Source organism: Chrysemys picta, chromosome 15 (assembly GCF_011386835.1).
Source record: "Chrysemys picta bellii isolate R12L10 chromosome 15, ASM1138683v2, whole genome shotgun sequence".
NCBI classification, from domain to species: Eukaryota; Metazoa; Chordata; order Testudines; family Emydidae; genus Chrysemys; species Chrysemys picta.
The window spans coordinates 14,142,335-14,167,531 of NC_088805.1; the positions used below are offsets into that span (position 1 = coordinate 14,142,335).

General features: G+C 42.2%; 1 protein-coding gene and 1 long non-coding RNA gene across 3 annotated transcripts; one reads left to right on the forward strand and one right to left on the reverse strand.

Moving 5' to 3' along the window:
- Positions 1–1,334: 1,334 nt before the first annotated feature.
- Positions 1,335–16,062, reverse strand: LOC101933143 (solute carrier family 2, facilitated glucose transporter member 11-like). The gene is made up of 12 exons (XM_065567961.1): positions 15,941–16,062; positions 13,456–13,554; positions 12,070–12,230; positions 10,507–10,631; positions 9,895–10,024; positions 8,124–8,272; positions 7,307–7,494; positions 6,164–6,274; positions 3,673–3,774; positions 2,834–2,909; positions 2,026–2,153; positions 1,335–1,644 (listed from the first exon to the last, which is right to left on the reverse strand). Exons 1-12 carry the CDS (start codon positions 15,962–15,964, stop codon positions 1,438–1,440), a joined length of 1,500 nt encoding a protein of 499 aa, XP_065424033.1. The 5' UTR covers positions 15,965–16,062; the 3' UTR covers positions 1,335–1,437.
- A 4,879-nt stretch (positions 16,063–20,941) lies between these two features.
- LOC135975755 (uncharacterized) lies at positions 20,942–23,851 on the forward strand. Of its 2 annotated transcripts, none has more exons than XR_010592777.1 (3): positions 20,942–21,180; positions 21,294–21,430; positions 22,073–23,851. It is a non-coding gene; the product is annotated as an uncharacterized LOC135975755 (long non-coding RNA). The 2 variants fall into 2 exon arrangements; XR_010592776.1 differs by having other exon boundaries at positions 20,947–21,168.
- Positions 23,852–25,197: the final 1,346 nt, after the last annotated feature.

Consider the following 25,197-nt stretch of genomic DNA (forward strand, 5'->3'; position numbering starts at 1 on the left):
TGGAATATAGCTGTCATGGGAGGTCATAGTCCTACAGGGAGAGCTGATCTTTCACGTAGGTCAAGACAATCAAAGAGTGGATTTTCAATATCAAGGTGGAGACCATGAACTTGACTCTCTTCTCAATGAGAAGCCAGAGCTGAGACTGGAGCACTAGTATGAGTGTGTTTATGGTTACCTATGTTACTAAGCAGACAGGTTGCTGAGTTTTGTATTATATAGAGGTTTTTCATGATGTGGTTTCATTCCTAGAGGTAATGAATTGCCATAATCATGCCTGTTGGTCACAAAGAGTTGGATCACTGTGGTCAGATCTGTCTCTGACAGAACTGAAATAAAAGCAAAGAACTAAAGGCTGCCCATGTTACCCTTCAAGCAGATGGAATATAATATTGCAAGTTGAGCCAAGGATGAGAGAGTTGTGGAGGTCTAGACCTCTTTTCTGATAGGATAGGAATTAGATTTTCTGTTTATATTTATATTTTTCCTGATGTGATTGTGCACTTTGCTATATGGATGTGTGACATGCCATTTGTAACTTGTGGCAAAATATGGAAACATAAACTACAGTCATCCTATTAGAAGGTACATGTGGCAGGAAAACAGTAAATGTAATGGCAATTGAGTCTTGCACCCACTTACTTGTGTGTACCTGGGTATTACAGGAGAGCTGTACGCTGCAGATGTGCCTTTGTAAGGAATCATTTGTCCTAAACCAACATCTGGCTAATTGATTTTTTCAATATGCAGTTAAAATGTTCTACCATATCCCAAGCCCTGTTTCTCATCCTGAGCTGTTAAACCTCTGTGATGTAGGCCAAGACTCTCTCAGTCCTATGATGTTCCTTTCATCTTGACCCAACAAGACTGAGGTTTTTTTTATACAATTGTACATAATTTTTGTCCTGGCTGTCTTTCATTGGTTGCAGTTCCTTTTAGACAGGAAAAACAGTAGTTAGGCTATTTAGAGTGCTGTGTATTGTAAACAGATGATCAGAAGCTTGTTTGAAGAGGTGTTTTTATGGTTTGTCCTCTCCCTCTTAACTATATAGAGGTTCATTTGACAAATTAACACACATACTTTTAAGTCCCATTTCTTTGCAATGGTTGCAGCGGAAGGGGACTTCCAATAAAACCGATAAGTTTAGTTATGTTTGAGTGCTCATAACTTCCAGTTCTGGGAAGTGTCTCTGTTAATTACTAAAACCCACCTGATACAGAGTGGTATTAGGAGAAGGGCACCATGTGTGAAGATACTGCTGTGAGCATGAAAAACAAAGACCCAAATATAAAATGGGACTGCTAGGAATAAGAGGTAAGATAGATGTGAATTATTTTTCAAATAAGATTTTATTAAAAAATAGTCTGTTTTAGCTTCAGCTTCCAATTTGATCTTGACAGTGCATTTTGTCAATGAAATCTGACTCTGCTGGCCAGTCAGAACTTGGTGCAGAAGGTGTGTTCCACAGGGGAATTCTTCCCCGCAGTCAGTAGAAGTTTCTTCCCAAAATGTATTGTGCGGAACTCCTCTGTGATTTCCATGATCGACTTCCCCTTTGTCTCTGGAAGGAACAGGTAGAAAAAAATCCCTGAGATGACAAGAACGCCCACAAAGATGAGGAAGCAGAAGGGACCGAGGGCCTCCTGAAGACAAAAATAAAAGAGAAAAAGATGAATAAATCCTCTTCTGACACTTACGCTCTTAGATCCTTGAAGGTTGCTTTGCTTCTCAAGAATGAGAAAAAATTTCAGTCTAAAGAAGAAATGTTTCTTTACATTTTTAATATATGTATAAGACAGCAGAGGGTGGTTGACGATTGGGCCAGCTCACACCCTTCACCTCAAGACTATGTATGCCACCTCTGCTACACAGCTGGCCTCCGCAGAACAGGGACTTTGAGGTGGGTTCAGAACATTGATCACCTACATGGTATTGTAATGTACTTGCTGTGCCTCGCTGCCTAGGACAGCCATAAAAGGTGGTTTAAATTGGGAGCATTGAAGAAGAAATCCAAATTGAATTACCACAATGAAGGGGAATATCATCCCAATTACAATGAGGCCCATCCAGCCAATGGTCCCAGCAATCACAAAGGCAGATGATCGGGCTGACTGGTTGAAGATTTCCATCATGACAGACATGACTGCCCCAGCTGAAGAAGCAACATGAAAAAGTAATGAAGACATTTATGTGGGGTTTTCCAGTAGGAACTTTGGTCACCTCTTTTCCCCAAAATGAAAACGCAAATTCATACCATTCATATTTAGGAGCTATATTTGATCAAGCAGAACCCCAGAGAGTGAATATTTGTGCCCAGCGCTTGGCATATGTACAGAGTTCCTGCTTCTACTGGGGGCTAGTACCAAGACAGGTTGTCAAGGCACTCATACACCATGGTTATGGCTATGATATGAAAACCCAAATAAAAATCAGTGACATACAATACTGATATTTTATATCTGAGGTTCCAATAACAAAATGTAGCCATTTGTCAGGGACCTAGAATTAGCTTTGGTCCCAAGCGAGGACCAAAAACCTAGCAGGGAGTTGTAAACTGGTTCTGGCATTGCCATTGTATCTGATTCAGATTGAAATTAAGAAAGGATAAAGGGATGCTAAGAGAAGGAACTGAACATGCCATCAGTTAACAATCCTGAATGGAGCTGGGGTTTTGCTTGTGAGTTGAGGATATTGTAGGATTCTGCTTCACTCTCTTCTCTATGAAGATGTATTTACAAAGTCTAGTTCCATTTCCATATACCCACCCATATTAATGTGCTCATATAGTATGATCCAGAGGTTTCCTATCATCGCCTAATTTTATGTACTCACATGGTCCAATTCCATAGGAGATAGTGAACAAGAATATGAGAATAACACCGCAGTAGGCCATCCAGGAGAACTGATTCTAGACAGAAAGCAGTGAGGAGAGAAAAGGGGAATTAATATGGTGGTAGAATAACATGCTCATTACTTTCTACTATCTGGAAAAGTGATTGCCAAGGGTCTGTTTTATATATGGGGAGTAAAATCACTTGTATCAAGGGGTGGGATGGAGGAGAGTTTAGCAGCTGAGGGAAGTGGCAGTGGGCCATTCTTTTTGCCGGAGACCAGGGTTGCAAAAGAGATTCAGGAGCTTAAAAGGGTGTGGATGCTTTGCACTGGGGGGAAAAGAGATTTTCAGCAGCTGAGATGATCATTGGGCAGCTGTCACAGCCACTTGTAAGTGGAGAGGAGCGTGAGAGGTGCTGGTGAATGAGAAAGGAGACAGCAGGAATGCTCATTGCAAAGATTTTGACAACATCAAGGCAAGATACACCCACTGGAGACTGGTGTGTGAGGGGTTAGGTAGTAAGAAGATTGGAGAAAGACTAGATCAGGGCACCTTGCTCGTGGGACAGTTACTCTGGCAACTGGAATGCGGATAATGCTGGTTTAGGAGGAGGCAGCACAGAGACCCCTCCAGTGAGGACAAGGATGAAGGCCTCATAGAAGGAGCCATGAGTATTCACGTAACATTCAGCCCTGCATTTGTTAGAGTGCAAAACTAAGGCTGACTGTGAGTCTCCCACCAAATGGCACCATGGGGATCAGGCTTAATTTGAAAATAACATAAACAACAGTTTTGTGGAAGTGGGAACAGGGCACCTCAAAAAGAAAAGCTTCCTTACCTGCAGTGAGAGAGCTGTTACTAGGAATACCAGCATCCCTGCCATCAACCCATAACCACCCCATAACAGCATCCGCCTGCCAAACCGGTCAATGATGGAGCTCTGAGGATCAGAAAACACATTGACATTACTGGAAACATGGCAAATTCCAACCTCCACTCCCCAAGGGAATTTGGGTTCATTCTCTCTTGCTCTCTCCTTCATTCCTTTTCTCTCAGGAGTACAGAAATAGGTGTAATCGTGAAACGTCTGTTAGCCCTGTGATCAAGCAAAGCACTGCTGGGTGCTAGCCTGATGAACTCTGTGGGCGTTTCGGAGCAGCGGTTAAAATGGAGGCTGCTCTTTGGGGCCAGAAAGGACAGCTTGTATTTCTGGAATGATTCTGCTTCCCTCAGCCCCTCACTTTCCTAGTAAGTCAAACTCTTTCATTTGAATGTATTTCATTTAGAGTCACAGAGATATTATTCTACTTTACTTGTGGTCCCATCTATTTAATTAGATGTTAATACGCCAGCTCTCTGTAGCCTTGTTTTAGTATCCTATGCAGAGTCTGAACCTGGCTTGTGCATTTCCACTATAGCAACCGTAATGACCTTCACTGCAAATTCTCCTAAAATAGACATGCATGCCTCTTTTTACATGTGTTTAAAAACAAACATTACAAATCATACGTTTTATACAGTTCTCTCTCAGCTGTGTTAGTTCCTTCCCTCGTGTCATTGATAAAGGTGAAATTAGTATATTATGCCCATGGTTGTAAATGGATCCCAAGGATCTCTGCAAAGATGGATGAAGCAGATTTGAGGCTGAAGTTCTGTGGATACTCTAATTTCAGAGGAACTCTGGTAGGCAGAGTGAATACCACAGTTAACATCCTTTCCCTTGCAAAAAATGTCATAGGGATTTTTGTACCACAGCTGTTCGGGGGTTCCATGTTACATCTCATTTAGAGGATGGCAGCATATCTCCAACAGTATAGTGAGTCACCATGTTGTGCCATTTGATCAGTACTGACTCTGAGTGCCACCTACTGAACCACATCACTTTCTTCAGCACTGTGGCATTTTCCCTAGATAGTTCTCATTCAAGGAATGACTCACCTACACCCTATTTAGTTAATGAGTTACCATGAGGTTATATCCCGAGGTTGCAGACAGCCTCTATATCTGACAGACCATCACATAGATTTTCTGGGTGTTATGTGTAAAATTGCCAAATTACACCCTAAAAGTCAGATTTTCAAAAGTTAATCAACCATTTCATGTAGCTGCTGCAGTCTGCCACTATCTTGACATAAAGTGGCATTGTTCCCGTCTGCCTTTCCCACTTCTTCTGCTATATCTGATCTCTCTCACAGCTATTACCTGTATATAAACATTATTATCAATGGGAGCATGATATAAACTCCATTTAAAAATAACCATAAGTCTTGATTTTTAAAAGAAATTGTGGATCATGACACTCCCCCCGCCCCCCGAAAAAGATGGGAAGTAATCTGGGGGGTAATAGGGAGGTGTCAGGGTTCTAATCTTTCACCAGCATCCCATTGGGGTGTTGACGGAATTGTATACGTTTGTCCGGGTTCAGTCACTCAAGTGGAGGCATTCATTAGCATTCTGAAGGAGATGGATTCTCAGCGCTCCAGCCAAGTTGTCTGGAAGCTTACCCCTTTCAGAGTCCCAGGGAACAAACAAACAACTTAGGAGCAGCAAAGTAAACAAAGGAAAAGGAAATATACAGACAGTCCCATTTGGCCACTGGCCTCTCTTCCTTCAGAAGGGCCCTGGGCAGGCCGTAGCGTAGCTCAACATCGGCTGGTTCACCAGCAGAATAGATGACAGCCCCCTTTGCCTCTGCGGACTTGGGCGTTCTTTTAAGTAAGGGTGTAGATTCTGGTCTCTGCCAGGCCTCTCCCTGGGAGCTAGGAAGCTCAACACTCTGCTCTTCTCAGAGCTGCCCATCAGTGAGGTCTGGTCTACACTTAAAAATTAAATCGACCTAGCTATGTTGCTCAGGGCTTTGAAAAATTGTGTGCCCTGAGTGCTGTAGTTAGGTCAACCTAACTCCTGGTGTAGCCACTGCTAGTTTGATGGACAAATTCTCCTGTTGACCTAGCTACCATCTCTTGGAGAGATGGATTAACTATATTGATGGAAAAACTTCTGTCGATGTAGGAAACATCTACATTGTGGCACTATAGCAGCACAGCTGCAGTGACGTAGCTGTGCCACTTCCCCCATCTTAAACTTATCTTCCAAGTCTCAAAAAGACTTGCAGGTGTGGTGAGGTGGGGCCACTTCAGCCCGGAGAAACTCCTTAGCCCCTTCCTGTTGCAGGGTTTATGTTGTCTTTCACAGTTTCATATGGTGGGGTAGTGGTGACACAAAAAGATTCTTCAGTTCATGTATAGAAAGAGCAGTTTGTTTTAAGAAGGAACTGGCTCAAAACACATTTCCCTTTACCCTCCAAACCCAAGTCAGGTCTGACTTACACACAGGATGTTCGAGAAGAATTCACAGATCCCAACTCCTAATGCTATATATGGAATAAGGTCTTCATCCAACCTGGCTGTACGGAACACTTCAAAGGTATAAAAGTAGATCTGGAAAATGCAGTGAAAAGGAATTTTAACAATCAAGTGTAATCAAGGTACACCTCTACCCCGATATAACGCGACCTGATATAACACGAATTCAGATCTAACACAGTAAAGCAGCGCTCGGGGGGGGGGGGGGGGGGCGGGACTGCGCATTCCGGCGGATCAAAGCAAGTTTGATATAACACGGTTTCACTTATAACACAGTAAGATTTTTTGGCTCCCGAGGACAGCGTTATATTGGGGTAGAGGTGTATGTGAGGTGCGCTTGTGCAGCAGCATTCAGATCTTGATCCTTCACCAGTACATTATCACCAAGTGGGTTTTTATTGGGGGGGTCAGGAGAGGAAACAGAGGGGCCTGGATTTTATTTGGACAAAGAAAGAGGAGCTGTTTGAAATCTGAAATTTGAGGGTCTATTAGGGATTAACAAAAGGGTTTTGAGGGTCAAGAAAAGAATGGAACTTAAAGAAGCATTGTGTTAGGAGGGAGTAAATAAGAGAATTGGGAGAAGGAGCTGGTTGGAGCCAAAAGAAGAATGGTATTGGGCGAAGGAGACGAGAAAGAGAAAAGTTCTTAGGGCCCTTGCTGTCTGGTTTGGCAGAGGCTTGTAGAAGGAGATCCCTTGATACCACACAGAATGAAGAAACAGGAACTTAAGGAAAACTGAGACCCAAATCTGTACAAAGAGTTCTCAAGGTCCAAGACGGAGAGAGTGAGCTTGTACAGTCATCTGTCCTAGAGAAAGAGCTTCTAGTGAGAACAGAAATGAAATCAATGGGACAATACCCTTTCAGGGAACATTAACATCCACTGTGCTGGACCTATTATATACACAGGCATGTGTTCACTTTAGAGTGCTGAGAAGCACGGTACTGTTAACGTCAGTGAATGTTACCACACAATTTACTGCAGTGAACTATCTATGAGGAGGAGAAAAGAGGATCAAGAGGAAGTAATAAGTAGGAACTGTGGCTCTGTAATGTTCTCAGCGCTACCTAATAACAGTTCTGAGGTTGGAATTGAGGAATACTCAACTGCATTCAAGCCACAAAGCTGTATACTCATCATAAGGAGAATCATTATACACAACTGCCAACGCAAGGCTGGTTCTTTCATCACTTCCAGGACAGTCATGGTTTTGATGCTTTTCATTGCTGCCTTCTCCTTCATCATGTCCTCAAACTCTGCTTGATGATCCCCTTCACCCCAGAGCTGCTTCATGGCTATGGAAGAAAAATAGCAAAGCATAATTATTAGTAGTATTGTTTTTTATTTATAACACTGTAGTGCCTTGCAGACCTATCCATCAGCTGATCCATCCACTCATCTCCATTATTCAATTGGCTAATGAATTAGTGATTAGATTATTCATTAATCATTCATAATTCAGTCCATCTATTGATCCATCAGTCACTGATTGAAGAAATCAATCAGATATTGCTTAATGGAACACACTATTACACACTGCTGTTAGCTGGTAGATGTCTATCTCTTGTTTGTGTAATACAGTAATATTTTAGAGGGTGATCTTGAATTACTGCAGATTAGTAATTTGTGTCTACACTAATTTAGATCTACATCAATATCAGTACAAGATCCTTGTTGATTAGAATTATTAAGAAATATAATTGGTGGATGATGGGAAACTTGGTTCCATCTAATAGGCCCACCCCTTCAATGGCTATTAGGGTGACCAGATGTCCCGATTTTATAGGGACAGTCCCGATATTTGGGGCTTCATCATATATACATGCCTATTACCCCCACCCCCATCCTGATTTTTCACACTGGTCACCCTAATGGCTATCATATAACAAATCAGATATTTGGAGAAAGGCTTGTCCCATTTTACCTTTCAAACAACCTTCAGAGTCTTCCTTTTGTATCAAAAGGTAGGGTGGGGACTCAGGGAAGAATGGCAAAGAGACCAGCTGGACAAATGCTGCAATTCCACATACGGCTAACAGCAAAGGCCACAAGGATTCAGTTCCTAAAAACTCTCTGTAGAGAGCATATAAAATATATTTATGGTTTAATAAAATAAAATTAAATAACTGTTTCCTGGAGCAAAAAGTGGACCAACAGATGCTATATACAGATGGAAATGGAGAAGATAAATTGAAAGAAAGAAAATTTGGATAACTGGAAAGGAAAATAGCTAAGTAAGTACCTTAGTTCTATAGTTTGTTCTGAGGTTTTTCCCATTATTAAAAAATAAAAATTCAGTGGATTTTAATCCATGCAACTACTATCGAGACCAATGCTACAATTCTACATAAGACTGAAGAATTCAGATCCTCAGTATTCATGAGTTACAACTATATACAACAGAGGGTCCTGTGGCACCTTTGAGACTAACAGAAGTATTGGGAGCATAAGCTTTCGTGGGTAAGAACCTCACTTCTTCAGATGCAAGTAATGGAAATCTCCAGAGGCAGGTATAAATCAGTGTGGAGATAATGAGGTTAGTTCAATCAGGGAGGGTAAGGTGCTCTGCTAGCAGTTGAGGTGTGAACACCAAGGGAGGAGAAACTGTTTCTGTAGTTGGATAGCCATTCACAGTCTGTTTAATCCTGATCTGATGGTGTCAAATTTGCAAATGAACTGGAGCTCAGCAGTTTCTCTTTGGAGTCTGGTCCTGAAGTTTTTTTGTTGTAAGATGGCTACCTTTACATCTGCTATTGTGTGGCCAGGGAGGTTGAAGTGTTCTCCTACAGGTTTTTGTATATTGCCATTCCTGATATCTGACTTGTGTCCATTTATCCTCTTGCGTAGTGACTGTCCAGTTTGGCCAATGTACATAACAGAGGGGCATTGCTGGCATATGATGGCATATATAACATTGGTGGACGTGCAGGTGAATGAGCCGGTGATGTTGTAGCTGATCTGGTTAGGTCCTGTGATGGTGTTGCTGGTGTAGATATATGGGCAGAGTTGGCATCGAGGTTTGTTGCATGGGTTGGTTCCTGAGTTAGAATTGTTATGGTGCGGTGCGTGGTTGCTGGTGAGAATATGCTTAAGGTTGGCAGGTTGTCTGTGGGCGAGGACTGGCCTGCCTCCCAAGGTCTGTGAAAGTGAGGGATCATTGTCCAGGATGGGTTGTAGATCACTATATACAATTATTTATTAGTAACTTTAGCAACTTCTTTTTTGTGTGATAAGTAGAGAAACTGACACAATATGCACAGACAATGGGAAAAATGGATGAAAAGAAAAATATTTAGGCTGCTTGGTCCATAGATAAGTACATATATTCTACCTGGAGAAAGGTAGTAGCCTAGGACTTGGGAGACAAGTTTTTGATTCTGTGCTTTGACACAGAGTTCCTCTGTGATGGTGGGCAAGTCACTTAGCCTCTCTGTGCCTCAGTTCCCCATTTTAAAAATGGGGATTATAGACTTATCTATCTCACAGGTGGATTGTGAGGATAAGTATATTAAAGATTGCAGGGCTTTGGAGTGTGCTCTGGCTCCGCTCCAGCTCCAGGCAAAAACCTGCAGCTCCACTGCTCCAGAGCTGCTCCGCGCTCCAGCTCCGGGCTCCGCTCCAAAGCCCTGAAAGATTGTGGTGTGCTCACCTACTGTGGTGATGAGGCCATGTACGTATGTAAAATAGACAGGTACCTTAATCCCATAATTTGTCCTAAAACTTTTCCTAGTGTCAAAAACACAAGAGCACTGGTGTTTGCAAATCCACGCAGCTTCTTCGGTGAAATTTCTCCTAGGTATTGACCATGTGCATTCATACATACACCTTGAACGAGGAGAAGAAATAGGAAAGTTATATTTATAGAAAGAAAAATTACCTTTTTTTCCAAATCATATTCTGCCAAACTGTAGCACTCTCCTTTTTTGAATTGTTTCTTAAGTATCATCTACAATAAGTAGTCAAACTGGAAAATTACATCTTCTAAAACAACACATTTAATAAATCACTATTCGGATTACCAATTTCAGTTGAGTCCTTGTGGAAGTAGATGGTGATTTGCTATAATTTATTACTGCACAATCCCTCCCCAGCTGGCTAATATGCAGGAGGACTGCTTGAGCTGCACCATCCTATAGCTGTGTGCAGCCTGCTTCCTCTGATGCTGGGTGTGGAATGGCCCCCACCTCCTCCCTAATCCTTCCTGCTCCACCTGGGGTGCTATGTTCCCCGAGGAGCTCTGAGAGGGAGTGGTCCCTATGTTCTCCCAAGAGAATAACTTGTGTACATACAGTAGCGTGAGGTCCTACCTGCACTGATGCCATAGAGGAAGCGTCCAATCAGAATCATCTCAAAAGACTTGGCGCTCTTACTGAAGCCCATGTGCAAGGCAGTTACCATTACGAGCATATTGTTGCACAACAGACATTTCTTTCTGTAGCAGCAAATGAAATACAGATGTGAATCAGGTTTTCCCACAAATATCTCCTCTGTCACTTTGAACAAATGGACTCCTGTTATCCAGTGAATGAATTGTGTATTTTTATCAGTCTAATTTACATATGCTTATTTATTCTTATAATAACATTTTATCTGTTTTTTTCACTCTCATCAGCAGAGTCTTTAAGAATTCCCACATTCACTATCCTATATTTCCCCAAGAAAGAGTGTTTTTCAGTGGCAATTCTATTGGACAGATATTAAAATAATGTTTAGCCCCTCCTCCCAGCCTGTTGGAAAGAAATTGTATATACAATCAACCATAATGGAAATGTGTTTGTGTATCTTTAAGCGATGAGACAGCTTGTTAACCTTTGGAACTCTGATTTCTTGTTTAAGGACACTTGAAAACTTTGTGTTCTGAAGGCTTGGAGATTGGGTAGGGCAACTTGGTCTGGATTTTATAGAGACTTTCTGGCAGCTGAAAGTGGAGATAAATCTAGGATAGTGGCAGAAAAGATAGGTTGGGGAGGGTCAAGTGGAGGTGTGTGTTCAAGGGAGTTGGTTGGAGAGGGAACCAGTAGCAGGAAGAAAGGTTGAGTGGAAGCATCTAGTGTGAGAGTGTGAAGTGGACCAAAAGCTGAGAACTGGGATGGGGGAAGAGGAAGAAGCAGAGATACAAAGAGATGAGGTAGGGAACTAACATCTGGGAAGCAGATACTATTGGGCACATCTGCGGTTTGTTGAAAGGGGTCTGCAGCTGGTATATTTACTACTGCAGGGAATACAGAATCATGAATTTAGCCCTGGTAGGTAAGTAAATGGAGAAATTATTTTCAAATATTTTGTTAGTGTGTGTGTGTGTGTGTGTGTGTGTATCTATATCCATGTCTATCTTTGTAATTTTAAGTCCTCTTCCTCTCAGGGGTTCTACCAAAGGAAGGCACCTTCACTTTCCACAAGAGGCTCTCTAGTTGTTTTGCTTATGGAGACTGCAACAGGGAGGAACTAAATTAATTCATCTCCTGACTGACCTGACCACACACTCTTCTCAGCTAGCAGCACTGCAGACTTGTGCAGCTGCAACCTCTCCATGGATTTTATACTGCTAGGGGCCCTGCACCCTGCTTCACACAGACTGAAGCTGGTGAAAAACAGGGGTGATTTAGCCTATATTCAGTTAGCGCTCAGTCCTAGTCCCTTGTAGTTTTGCAATTGACTTCAATGAGATGAAGTTTTAGCCTTTAATAATGTAGGAACTTAAACGGTTTTTGTTTTTATTTATTTAAAAATCATTTTGTTCCCTTTTCAGTAAAATGTTTTTCAATGTTAAATTAACTAAATGGTAGGCCAAGCAAACTGCTTAGCTGGTTTGTTAGCTGATTCCATTGTTACAATTCCTCATTAGTGAGCTGTTCAGAAAAGATACGTACTTTCCATATTTCACAAACAGGTATCCACTACACAGACACCCCAGTAGTCCCCCTACACAGTAGATAGACACAATGAGGGACCACAGCAATGTGATGGTCTCCTGATGGAGGGGAGAGCCATATCGCTCCAGCCAGGTTTTGTTGATAAACCTCTTAATGTGCTGAGAAGGAAAAGGGGATTTTCATTAACAGTAATTATGACTCCAATGCATTATACACAATCATACTTCATTATATTTAAAGCTGGTTTTGGTTTCAACAAATAGTTGCTATTTAAAGAATGACAACATGAGACTTACTTGCAAATAAAAGTTTAGGAAGAGCCCACATACCCACATTTCTTGTTATTACCAATCTGTATCGCTGAAAATCCGTTTTGAATGGCTATATATTAATTTCACAATGGAGGAATAATGGGGTGGTGCTAAAGACTGGCAGTATTATACACATCTGCAGTAGAATTAAGTGATGATGTCAGAAATGATGTTTATTATTTTTAATTAACATTTTGATTGAATTTATTGCTTACAAAAACAAGAGACTAGTAGTATGTGAGCTTCCCCAATAAATTCTGATAGTACACCTAATCCTTGACATGATGGTATTATTAATTAATATTATTACAGTCAAGGGCTTCTCTCTTAAGCAAAGACTGCAGCAAATTGTTTTTGATGACTGTATGATGCAATAACCAAACTTGTTTTCACGCATAACCTAAACCGTCTTTGAATCCAAGTGTTGAGAGAGGAAAGGTTACTGCACAAATTAACTGCACAATCTCATCCACTGAAACTTGACTTGAAAAATGTTGTGTAAATTTCCACACTCAAATGTTGGATCCTGTTATGGATTCCTTTTAAATATCCGTGTTCTTGAGTGTAGGGGAGTGATGGGGATAATCGGAGGAAGGCCAAAGGACGTTTTGAGGGTTGAAACCTCAACCACACCACCACTTCTTAACCTTGATGTATTCCCTTTATGTTCATCAAGTTTATAGTTCACACACACCCCTTACTACCCAGTCCATGGAGTGTGACCTAAGGGACTATACAGATACTTCAAAATGAAGAAGACAGTAGCGGAGAGGGATTTACCAAGAATCCTCTTCCTAAGTCCCTCAGTTCAGCAATAGACTGCACAGGGACTAGTGCTCATTTCCCAATGTCCTCAGCCTTTCAAATGCTATCTGTGGAGTGAGGTTCTGTCCTTTATCCAGACTCTCGTCTTACTCTTTCTTATAGTACAGAATGGGAATGGAAAGATCTGGAAACTATCTCAATGGAAAGACTTAATGAAGAATTTTAAGGACAAGGAGCATCCTCAAGCTAAGACCCAGCCCCATGAAAATTCAACCAAAGAGGTGTCTTTGATTAAGGCTTTGCTTACCATGGAAGGGTAGTTGATCACAGAAAGATGAAAACCTGGTAAAAGGGTTCCACCAATTCCCAGCACAAGCATCATTTGAAATAGCCCCCGATACTGAATCTACAAAAAGATGATAAAACACACCCTCAGTTTATGGTCAGCTCCATGTATCTACAGCTCTCCCTTTCCAGAACCATGTCTTATTCACTGCAGACACTTCTAGCTATTGAAACCTTTTCACACTATGCAAGGTTCCAGCCCAAAAGGGTGCCATCAATCATTCAAAGATGCCCCCCATCCCAGCCAAGTGGTCAAAGAAAACCAACATCCATTGGAGTCTCCTCATCTAAAGAGACAAGACAAAGAAAGATCCATTACTATCCACTACATGGGAAGGACCATTGCATTCAGGACGATAGAGTTGACAATGTGTCAATGAACATGTAAATATGCTGTCCAAATGCCTATTAATGATACTGGGATGTGTGAAACTGCAGAATTTCATCCCCTCTTATCCCATGTTACCTGTTTTATTTCTACAAAGGGAGAACTTTTATTCTTACCATTTTTGTCAAAACAATAATTCAGGAACTGTCTAAAGAAGATTTTTTTCATATTAGGCTTACTACACTGAGGCCATATCTACACTTCCACTTAAATTGGCAAAACTTATGTTGCTTGGGGGTGTGTTCTCGTCCATCCTCCCTGTGCAAGGAAAAGGCCTGGGTAGAGACCGTTGAATCGTGGAAGTCAACGAATGGCTACGCAGGTGGTGTCGGAGAGAAGGCTTTGGATTCTTCGACCATGGGATGGTGTTCCAAGAAGGAGGAGTGCTAGGCAGAGACGGGCTCCACCTAACAAAGAGAGGGAAGAGCATCTTCGCCAGCAGGCTGGCTAACCTAGTGAGGAGGGCTTTAAACTAGGTTCACCGGGGGAAGGAGACCAAAGCCCTGAGGTAAGTGGGGAAATTGGATCCTGGGAGGAAGCACAAGCAGGAGAGGGCAAGAGGGCAGGACTCCTGTCTCATGCTGAGAAAGAGGGACGATCGATGAGTTATCTTAAGTGCCTATGCACAAATGCAAGAAGCCTGGGAAACAAGCAGGGAGAACTGGAAGTCCTGGCACAGTCAGGGAACTATGCTGCAATTGGAATAACAGAGACTTGGTGAGATAACTCACATGACTGGAGTACTGTCATGGATGGATATAAACTGTTCAGGAAGGACAGGCAGGGCAGAAAAGGTGGGGGAGTTGCGTTGTATGTAAGAGAGGAGTATGACTGGAGATAAAGAGAACTATTAATGGAATTATGTCAGATTGGGGGGAGGTCTCAAGTGGGTGTGACGTTGTGCAGTCTATATGGTTTTATAAAAATATAAGTGAATATAATGTAACTGGGATATGCTTCATGCAAAAGGTCTCTTGTAAGGTATCATTACAAAGCTCATAATCTACTGTGTGTGATCATCCGATTTGCCATAAAAAAGATGGAGAAAAGTTGTTCTCTCTTGCCACAGAGGGCAGGACAGCCATTCAAACTACAGCATAGCAGATTTAGATTAAATCTCAGGAAAAACTTCCTAGCTGTAAGAACAGCCAGACAATGGAACAGACTGCCTAGGGAGGTTGTGGAAGCTTCTTCATGGAAGGTTTTCAAAAGGAGGCTGGATAGCTATCTGTCTTGGATGGTTTAGACATGACAAATCCTGCATCTTGGCAGAGGGTTAGACTAGATGACCCTTGTGGTCCCTTCTAACCCTATGGTTCTAGGAGTCTATAATCCTTATTATGTCAGCATGGAACTTCAAAAGTTATAAAACAGAGCTTTAAAAACCCCCATGAGATTGTTATGAAAATAATGAGACTCTAAAATAAATGTGATGGGTTCTTTGTGTCTATATTATTATTTTTGAACTCTAGGGGAAGTTCCCCCTCTCTCAATGAGGAGGAAGAATGTCCTCATACAGGTGTTAATGCATTTTGGGATGAATTTTCACACACCAGTTCAATCTCTGTACTGTTCATGGAGCTTGGTTTCTCCTGCTTTCCCACATCACCTTGCAGGCTCGCATACAGCTTTTTCTCATTTATACTTGGATATTTTTAGGGCATGTTGCCTCCTCCTGAGCCCTTCAGAGCGAAAGCAAAGGCACAAGTGTCTTACCACAATGCTGTTTTGCTGTATTTCCTCTTCTTCCTCTCTTGCTGTGCTTCTAACTGTCCCAGCACCTTGAGGTAATCATCCGTTATCAACAGTACCTCCCTATTTTTGTTAAAGGGGTATTGCCCCCAAAATAGATTTTTTGCTCTGTCCATCGTAATCACTACTAAAAAGACATTAGGTGGCCTCTTATTGTACTCTTTATAACTATATCACACTGTTTTAAAGATTGTTTAATGAAAATGTGCAGTACCTTCTCCAGCATTGGCAGTGGCAGGTAGGAAGTGGAAGACAAATCCTTCCTATTATTAATATCTGATGTGATAAAAAAAAACAGGGTACTCACCAGGTCTGACAGGCAGCTGGCCATTTCCTATTGAAAGCTCGGCTGGTTATATCACTGGCAAGTCCCTATCAGATGGGTGATCTGCTTTCTAAGCTTTTTTACCCAGGCATGTTATTTAAGTAATGAGGAGCTGGGATCATGGGACTGAAGTTAAATTTTTACTTTCTACGTTTTCAGTGAATTATGTTATTTTTAATCATTGGACAGGGTTTAGACCTATTGGACTAAATATTTCAAGAAACAGATATGTCAAGCCCAGTCCAACGTGGAGAGAGATTTTTCCTCCCCCTATATTTGGAGGGCTCTTGCTGACTTGGGATGAGAGGCAGGCAACTAGTTCAGACATCAAAGCTAAATGGTGTTCCAGTTATTCTCTGATATATGAAAGATTGCTCTGAGGTTGTTTCTTGTATAATAACTCATTCATTTTAAGGCTGACGAAATGTTAAACTGTTTAACACCATCCTCAGACCTAAGCTCGGTTATTGTTCATAGAATCATAGAATATCAGGGTTGGAAGGGACCTCAAGAGGTCATCTAGTCCAACCCCCTGCTCAAAGCAGGACCAATTCCCAACTAAATCATCCCAGCCAGGGCTTTGTCAAGCCGGGCCTTAAAAACCTCCAAGGAAGGAGACTCCACCACCTCCCTAGGTAACGCATTCCAGTGCTTAACCACCCTCCTAGTGAAATAGTGTTTCCTAATATCCAACCTGGACCTCCCCCACTGCAACTTGAGACCATTGCTCCTTGTTCTGTCATCTGCCACCACTGAGAACAGCCGAGCTCCATCCTCTTTGGAACCCCCCTTCAGGTAGTTGAAGGCTGCTATCAAATCCCCCCTCATTCTTCTCTTCTGGAGACTAAACAATCCCAGTTCCCACAGCCTCTCCTCATAAGTCATGTGCTCCAGACCCCTAATCATTTTTGTTGCCCTCCGCTGGACTCTTTCCAATTTTTCCACATCCTTCTTGTACTGTGGGGCCCAAAACTGGACACAGTATTCCAGATGAGGCCTCACCAATGTTGAATAAAGGGGAACGATCACGTTCCTCGATCTGCTGGCAATGCCCCTACTTATACAGCCCCAAATGCCGTTAGCCTTCTTGGCAACAAGAGCACACTGTTGACTCATATCCAGCTTCTCGTCCACTGTGACCCCTAGGTCCTTTTCTGCAGAACTGCTTCCTAGCCATTCGGTCCCTAGTCTGTAGCAGTGCATGGGATTCTTCCGTCCTAAGTGCAGGACTCTGCATTTGTCCTTGTTGAACCTCATCAGGTTTTTTTTGGCCCAATCCTCTAATTTGTCTAGGCCCCTCTGTATCTGATCCCTACCCTCTAGTGTATCTACCACGCCTCCTAGTTTAGTGTCATCTGCAAACTTGCTGAGAGGGCAGTCCACACCATCCTCCAGATCATTAATAAAGATATTAAACAAAACCGGCCCCTTGGGGCACTCCGCTTGAAACCGGCTGCCAACTAGACATGGAGCCATTGATCACTACCCGTTGAGCCCAACGATCTAGCCAGCTTTCTATCCACCTTACAGTCCATTCATCCAGCCCATACTTCTTTAACTTGGCGGCAAGAATACTGTGGGAGACCGTATCAAAAGCTTTGCTAAAGTCAAGGAACAACACATCCACTGCTTTCCCCTCATCCACAGAGCCAGTTATCTCATCATAGAAGGCAATTAGGTTAGTCAGGCACGACTTCCCTTGGTGAATCCATGCTGATTGTTCCTGATCACTTTCCTCTCCTTTAAGTGTTTCATAATTGATTACTTGATGACCTCCTCCATGATTTTTCCAGGGACTGAGGTGAGGCTGACTGGTCTGTAGTTCCCCGGATCCTCCTCCTTCCCTTTCTTAAAGGTCATCTAGTCCAACCCCCTGCTCAAAGCACGGCCAAATCCCAACTTTTTTTTTGTTTGTTCTTTCAGCCAGTTTCAGCCTTCAAACTTCTTACCTCACTTTTAAGACCCTGCACAGCTCCCCTCATCTTTGCTTTTATTTCCTTGTCCTCTTCTTCATTTTGTGTGTGCTCCTCCCAAACTTCATCTAAGTGTCTCACTTGTATCTTCTCCCACACTTTTCTTCCACACTTCCCCTTACACTCTGAACTTCCTCCCTCTCCTTATAGACTGGATGATCTCTGCCTCTTTTGCAAAAAGAACAGGAGAACTTGTGGTACCTTAGAGACTAACAAATTTATTTGAGCATAAGCTTTCGTGGGCTACAGCCTACTTCATCAGATGCATAGAATGGAACGTATAGTAAGAAGATATATATACATACAGAGAACATGAAAAGGTGGAAGTTGCCCAACCAACTCTAAGAGGCAAATTAATTAAGATGAGCTATTATCAGCAGGAGAAAAAAAACTTTTGTAGTGATAATCAAGATGGCCCATTCCAGACAGTTGACAAGAATGTGTGAGGATACGTAACATGGGGAAATAGATTCAATTTGTGTAATGACCCAGCCACTCCCAGTCTCTATTAGTTAATGGTATCTAGTTTGCAAATTAATTCTAGTTCAGCAGTTTCTCATTGGAGTCTGTTTTTGAAGCTTTTCTGTTGCAAAATTGCCACCTTTAAGTCTGTTACTGAGTGACCAGAGAGGTTAAAGTGTTCTCCTACTGGTTTTTGAATGTTATGATTCCTCATGTCAGATTTGTGTCCATTTATTCTTTTGCATAGAGACTGTCCAGTTTGGCCGATGTTCCTTGGCAGAGGGGCATTGCTGGCACATGATGGCATATATCACATTGGTAGATGTGCAGGTGAACAAGCCCCTAATGGTGTGGCTGATATGATTAGGTCCTATGATGGTGTCACTTGAATAGATATGTGGACAGAGTTGGCATTGGGCTTTGTTGCAAGGATAGGTTCCTGGGTCAGTGTTTTTGTTATGTGGTGTGTGGTTGCTGGTGAGTATTTGCTTCAGGTTGGGGGGCTGTCTGTAAGCGAGGACTGGTCTGTCTCCTCACTCTCACAGATCTTGGGAGACAGACCAGACCACACATATAGTTAATGTCTACACAGAAAAGACAGGAATTTGTTTTTTAAGACCTCATCATGATACGCAGTTAATCTTCCTAAGAAGAATGAAGAGCTGAGTTTATCCTGCTAAGATTTAAACCTATGGTTCCAGCAAGTATAATTATTCCAGATCTGATGCTGTGATCACTAACCCTTCCCTGGCACGTAGTATTTACATTTTATAAGTTGTCAGTATATCTTGTATGCACGTACAACCCATTTGATCAAGCACAAGAAATTCATGGAAATTGCAGAGTTTCTCCCTCTTGCATGGCATTGATTCAGGTTTTTGAGCAGTCACTTAACCTATGCTCCAAAATCCATTCTAGCTGGTGGTTGTGTTAATGTTACACAGAGCATTTCTCCACTTGCTGCTCAAGTTCATCTAGAGAAGGGAAGTTGGTGAAAAGTCAGGCAGACAATGAATAACTGGGATCAGGTGAGTCACATTACATGCTGTAGGGAGACACATACGAGGATCTTACTCTGTGTAAAGCTGCTATGTCATTCCAGGAAATGCAATGCAGACCAAAGAAGACTTTTCAGACAGATGAGTTCACTGCATTCTAGGAGCCCTAACCTAAGAAATGCTGAGTGTCCTCAATCCCCATTGAAGTCAAAGGGCGATGAGGATGTTTAGCACTTCACAGGAGTGGGTCCAAAACGCATAGACTTGGGGACAGATTTACAAAGGCATTTAGGTGTCTAAAGATGGAGGTAGGCTCCTGGAGCTAGATTTTTAAAGGATTAGGCACGTAGATGCTTTTGAAAATTCCACTAGGCAAATAACTGCATCTTCAGGTGCCTGAATATCTTTGAAAATCTACCACGTTTGCAGCCTTGAGTGCTGGCAAGATCTCCACGCTGATCAAACAGGAAATGAAAATTCAAAAGTTCCTGGGGCTTTAACAGGGGAGAAGCTGTTTCCTGTGTACCTGGCTGACATGCAGTGGAGTTGAAAGCGCTCTCCAGACCGGTCACAGCGGAGCACTGTGGGACACCTCCTGGAGGCCAATTCATTTTTAATTACACAACACAGTGTCTACACTATCCCATCGACCTGTGGATGTCGAATCAGGCACTACGCCTCTTGCAGAGGTGGAGTACAGACCACTTAGGTCTGCGGAAGGGACTCAGAAGTGCAGACACATACATTATTTGATTGACTTAACGCGGATTATGTCGACGTAAGTTTGTAGTGTAGACCAGGCCTATGTCTGTGATGATTCATGTTTACTCAGAGTGTGGAAACCTCTCTGGACTTGGGAGCCGGAATGTCTCAGTGTCTTTTCATTAACTTTAATGGGCCATCCTTGTCTTTTCCTGGGCTGGACAATGGGACATTACCTGGAGCCAGTTACATGTAAACACCGGGCTTGGGAAGTACCCTTCCCTGCTATGAGTTATAGCTGACATTATGAGCAAAGTTTCCTAAATACACAAATGCATAGATTCATAACCATAGTCTGTATACGTCTCATAATGACTATGATGATCAGAACATTACAAGCTTCCATTAAAGACCTTACTTGATACACTTTTATAGTACTGTAGTACAGTATGCAATAGGCTGGTTTAACTGCTCATTTTTGGAGTTTAAACATTCTGTTCGCCCCCTGCTTATTGTATTTCAATGAAAAACAAACCTGAGGCTGTGTATTCTCAGCAAATCTGTTCTGTGTCCTCTTCTGTTAAAGAGGAATCAGACATCTTACATCCGCTTCTCTGACTCTGCCCTGCATAGACCCCAAAACACAGAACTCCAGGGAAAAACTACTCTTACATTCAAATTGTCTGCCTGAAAAGAGTTCCATCTTTCAATACTTGAAAAGTGATAATAGCACAAAGGCTGCAGAATAACGGTTTTTAAAAAAATATATGAATTAATACTGGCATTTAAAGCGTTAGTGAAGAGGCAGAATACTCATCATGAGTAACTTGATAGGGCATGAGAGGAAGTGGTAAGAACTAAACAGCAGCAACTCCCTGTCCCTGGCTGCTAGGAGGAGCAGTATACATCAAGGGCATGGACTAGCAAGACGGTCCTGCTGTACTCTGCGTATATGCGTAATCTCATGTTACTCTCTCGTGGCTGGCAGAGGAGAAGGGAAACACTAATATCACTGTTGAAGAGATCTTCTTTATCTCAAGCGGTAAAGGCCCATGTCTGTGGAGCTGGAGTTTCTGTACGTGTTTGTGTGAGTTTTCTGGTAATTGTACCTGTTGTCTGCAGCACATGGATTTCTTACAGTACTTCTAGTTCTGCAAAAGATACGTGTCTTAAGGGCATATTTTCTTACCTTTGATGCAGCCCTCATTGTCCTTTCTGTCTACAAGGAGGTGGCGTGGAGAATCAGGGGGAAATGGCAACATGACCAGCTGGATTAGTGCTGGATTGCACTGACAGCCATGAGAATGGGCCAGAGGGCTTCTACTACTTATATCCCAGTAAGGATTTTGATTTTCTTTATTGAACTGCCCATTGCACATTCTTCATTGCAAAACTCCTTTGCTAGAAAGCTTGTGGTTATTGATACAAACTCCTTGAGGAATTTAAAGTATCACATTTCTGTTTCCATGTCAGTTGAGGCTGAGGAATTTGGGCTAAGCTGATTCAGCCTGCCACAGTCTAGCTGCCTGGGATACTAAAAGCAGTTGCTAAATTGCCTTTTACAAGTGGCTTGTGTTAACCTGTTCCTATATTTTAGTAGGAGAAAAAAATGAAATAAGCCTCATGTCTCATGATCTGAGTCCAATGCTGAATATCCTACAAACTTTCCGATAGCTGTGGCAGTGGATGCTGTTATGGCAATCACCCCAGGCAGCTTCTGGGGAGCACATTCTCCAGCATACAGTGATCCTTATGATTTGTTGGTACATTTTCCATTTGAAATAGATGGATCTGGCTATGGTGTGTTTGTTTTGTAGTAGGGTAATGTAGGGGGTAGTGATGGGAAGAGATACGAGGATTATGCTATAAGATATTTAGGAGCAATGCTGAGCCTCGGTTTGTAGATGTCTGACAATAGCTCCAGGTTTGGGTAAATATTTTAGTAAGTATGTTCCTTTGTTTATTTATTTCTCACCCAGATGACCTTTCCATGTCATATTTCCTACAGCGGACTGCTAATGCTTCACTCCATTTTAAATCACAGATTTCAACAGATACCCAGAATGCAACGGGCTTTGTATCTTGCTCAGACCTGACCACAAAGTCTTTTATGCAATTATATTTATATTCCATTGATTTGGTAATGTAGTTATTTTTCATCTTCAGTAACACTTTTTAAAGAACCTGTAATACAGAAAGCAGTGCCTGTCACAGGCAGCAGCAACAGGAACATTGGGGTTAGTTTTCTGTTCAGTCAGCATGTTCCTAAATACACTGTGCATGTTTTGACATTTTCACTGCTTTGCTGCACTCCGGTGTAAAGAGAAGAGTGTACAGAGAAGGGAAAGGAAAGGTGGCACATTATGAACTTTAATTATTATTGCTACTATTTATTGAATTAAAAATGTATGTGACAACATAACTCTGTGTGATACTTTACAGAGATCTTTAAAAAGTTGCAGGCACAGATTCTCAGCCATGGTAGGACCACTTTGCTGCTGCATGGAGGAATCCTTCAGTGGTGTCAAGTGGCTCTACTGGCTCCCAAGCCCCCCCTCCCCACCCAATATTATTTATATAGTCCAATAGGTGTGTAAATTTACCTGTACTGACTCCATAGAAGAATCTTCCAAGAAGGATCATCTCACGTGATCCAAACATCTTGCTGAATCCCATCAGAGGTGCACCACTGAGAGCAGGGATATTGTTATATAGCATAACTTTCTTCCTGAAATGCATAGCAAACAGATCTAAATACTGTGTGTGTCATTCACTGGTCAATGATAATCACATAACATGTAAAATGGCTAAAGATTCTGAGCTGTATTTCACTGTAATGACACCATAGCCAGGTGCTCCTTGAGGCAAGGAAGGATGGGAAAGAGACAACTGTCTTTTACAGAGTGAAAAGCTATCTGGAGTTTTTGGTGGCTATAGCACTGCATGTGTGTGCTCCTGTTGAAACAAGACTCTATGTTCAGATTGGAGGATGAGCTTCTGTAAATTATAGTTGGTGACACTTTCCCCAAGTGGTTTTCCTTGAAGTATTGGCTCAACTCAGGTAATTCCCTTAAAATCCCTAAGGGATGGGGGTATTTTTTTTAACTTATTGGCATTCTGTCACAGTCTGTTTCTTCACTACTATTGGCCTTTCATCTGAAGAAGCTCATAGTAGTGAATCCCCATACAGGACAAAGAGGTCTGCAGTCGATCTGTTTTCTTTAAGACATGAGTCACTTGATTTAGTGGGCATTGGAGTAAACAGAAGTAGACTAGTGCAAAGGTGCTTCCTGACTTCCAAATCTAGCAGACAATTATCCAGAACACATGGCTCTCAGCAGCCCCCCCCCATGCTGTAAATGGACATGATGAAGGACCACAGCAATGCGATGGCCTCCTAATTGAGGGAGGAGCCATATCTCTTCACCAAATCTCACTAATGAAGCTTTTAATACGCTTGGAAAGAAAAACAAAAACAGGTGAACTTGGTCAACATTTCCTGGCCTGAAGCCAATGGCAAAACTCTCATTGACGTCAATGGGGCCAGGATTTCACCCTGTGGATTCTATGCTCCGTGGGGCAAGGATGGACCTCATTGTTACTTAGCTATACAGTAAATAGAATAATCGGATCCTGATTCTTGATTGTGGCCCATAGATGCTACTGAAATAAAAGTAATAAATAATATCACTAATGTCATCAGCTGCAGGACCATGTGAATTCAAATGTTGCCAACGTAATAAATTTTCACCTCCCCAGTCCGAGTCTCAGCCTCAAGTTTTTCCTTTTCCAACTGTCAATACCTGCTGCAGACCTTGATTCCAATACCACAGCCCAGACTTGACCTTTTTGGACCTATGGACAGCTGCTCAAATTTTGAATGTGAAGCCAAGGAATTGGGTTCAAGGGACTTCACAGAGCAAGCGAGAGGGATTGTTCCAGGGCTGAATAATAGCAAAGCATCGAGTGCTATAAATTTTCCATAACCCTTCTCCATTTCCCAGCTCTGTGATATCACAATGGTACTAAACTCTGATGGTTACCATCAAAAGCGGGAGTGTGAAGTGACAAATATTGGAAACAGAAGCTAAATGCTTTCTGAGGGAGGCCAGGAGAAAGGAATGAATGTGGGGAAATAATTTGAAGTAAAAATTGGAGCTTGTTGTTGCATATCTGATTTTTCTCAGTAATTATGTCTATGTTTTCCTGATAGCCTTCACTTACCTCAGCAGGAGAGTTGATGATAGCCCCACCGATGCCCTGGTCAAGAGCCGGGGTAAAACCTTCCAGCTGTTCAGCTGTCAGAAAGAAGCAAAAAATAGGGTAGGTGGAACTGCTGAATCACGTTCAAAATAGTCATTCTATTTCTATAGTGGTAACCTCTGCACACAGAACATCAGCAGGAGAAAATCCACAGGAAGCCAACTGCTTCTGCTTGAGATGTGGGAGTAAGGATACAGTACAGGGCAAGGGACCCTAAGTGCTAAAGGCAGGGCAGAAAGGAAAAAATGGGTGAATTTCTGTGAAAACAAGAGACAAGTCTGCCCTTGTCTTTCACTGCCCAGTGTCATGTTTCAATGCTTTAGTCCTTGGCTTCAGAGACTCTTAACCTGTGTTATCAAGAGGTCACTAGAGATGTTAGTGTTGCAGTACCCGAGCTGCTGGGTACCATATGTATGCCTAAGGCATGGCTTCTCCCTTCTCCTCCAGTTATCCCACCCACTTATTGTTGTCTTATATAACTGAATATTACACTCAGCAACCTGAATGAGTGGGAAAATGTCAGCGAGAGGTAGCGAGATTCCCAGGTTTTGAAGGGCATTCCTGATTTTGATGGGTTACTTCCATGTCCTAGAATTCTATCATGCAGGATGTCTAAAAATATCCCAGATATACTTTTGTAAGGGAAACATCACCCCCTTCCACCTGTGTTGATTACTGTATATCTTTATGATGCTGTGTCATGACGTGATGCAACATTTTTATCCCACAGGACAAATGTTTGCCGATGGCAATGTTGAGCCAGGACTGTAAAACCTTTATAAACGGGTTTATAATCAGAGGAATATTGCTGCTTGAAGACATGGTGGGCCAAATTCCCCCT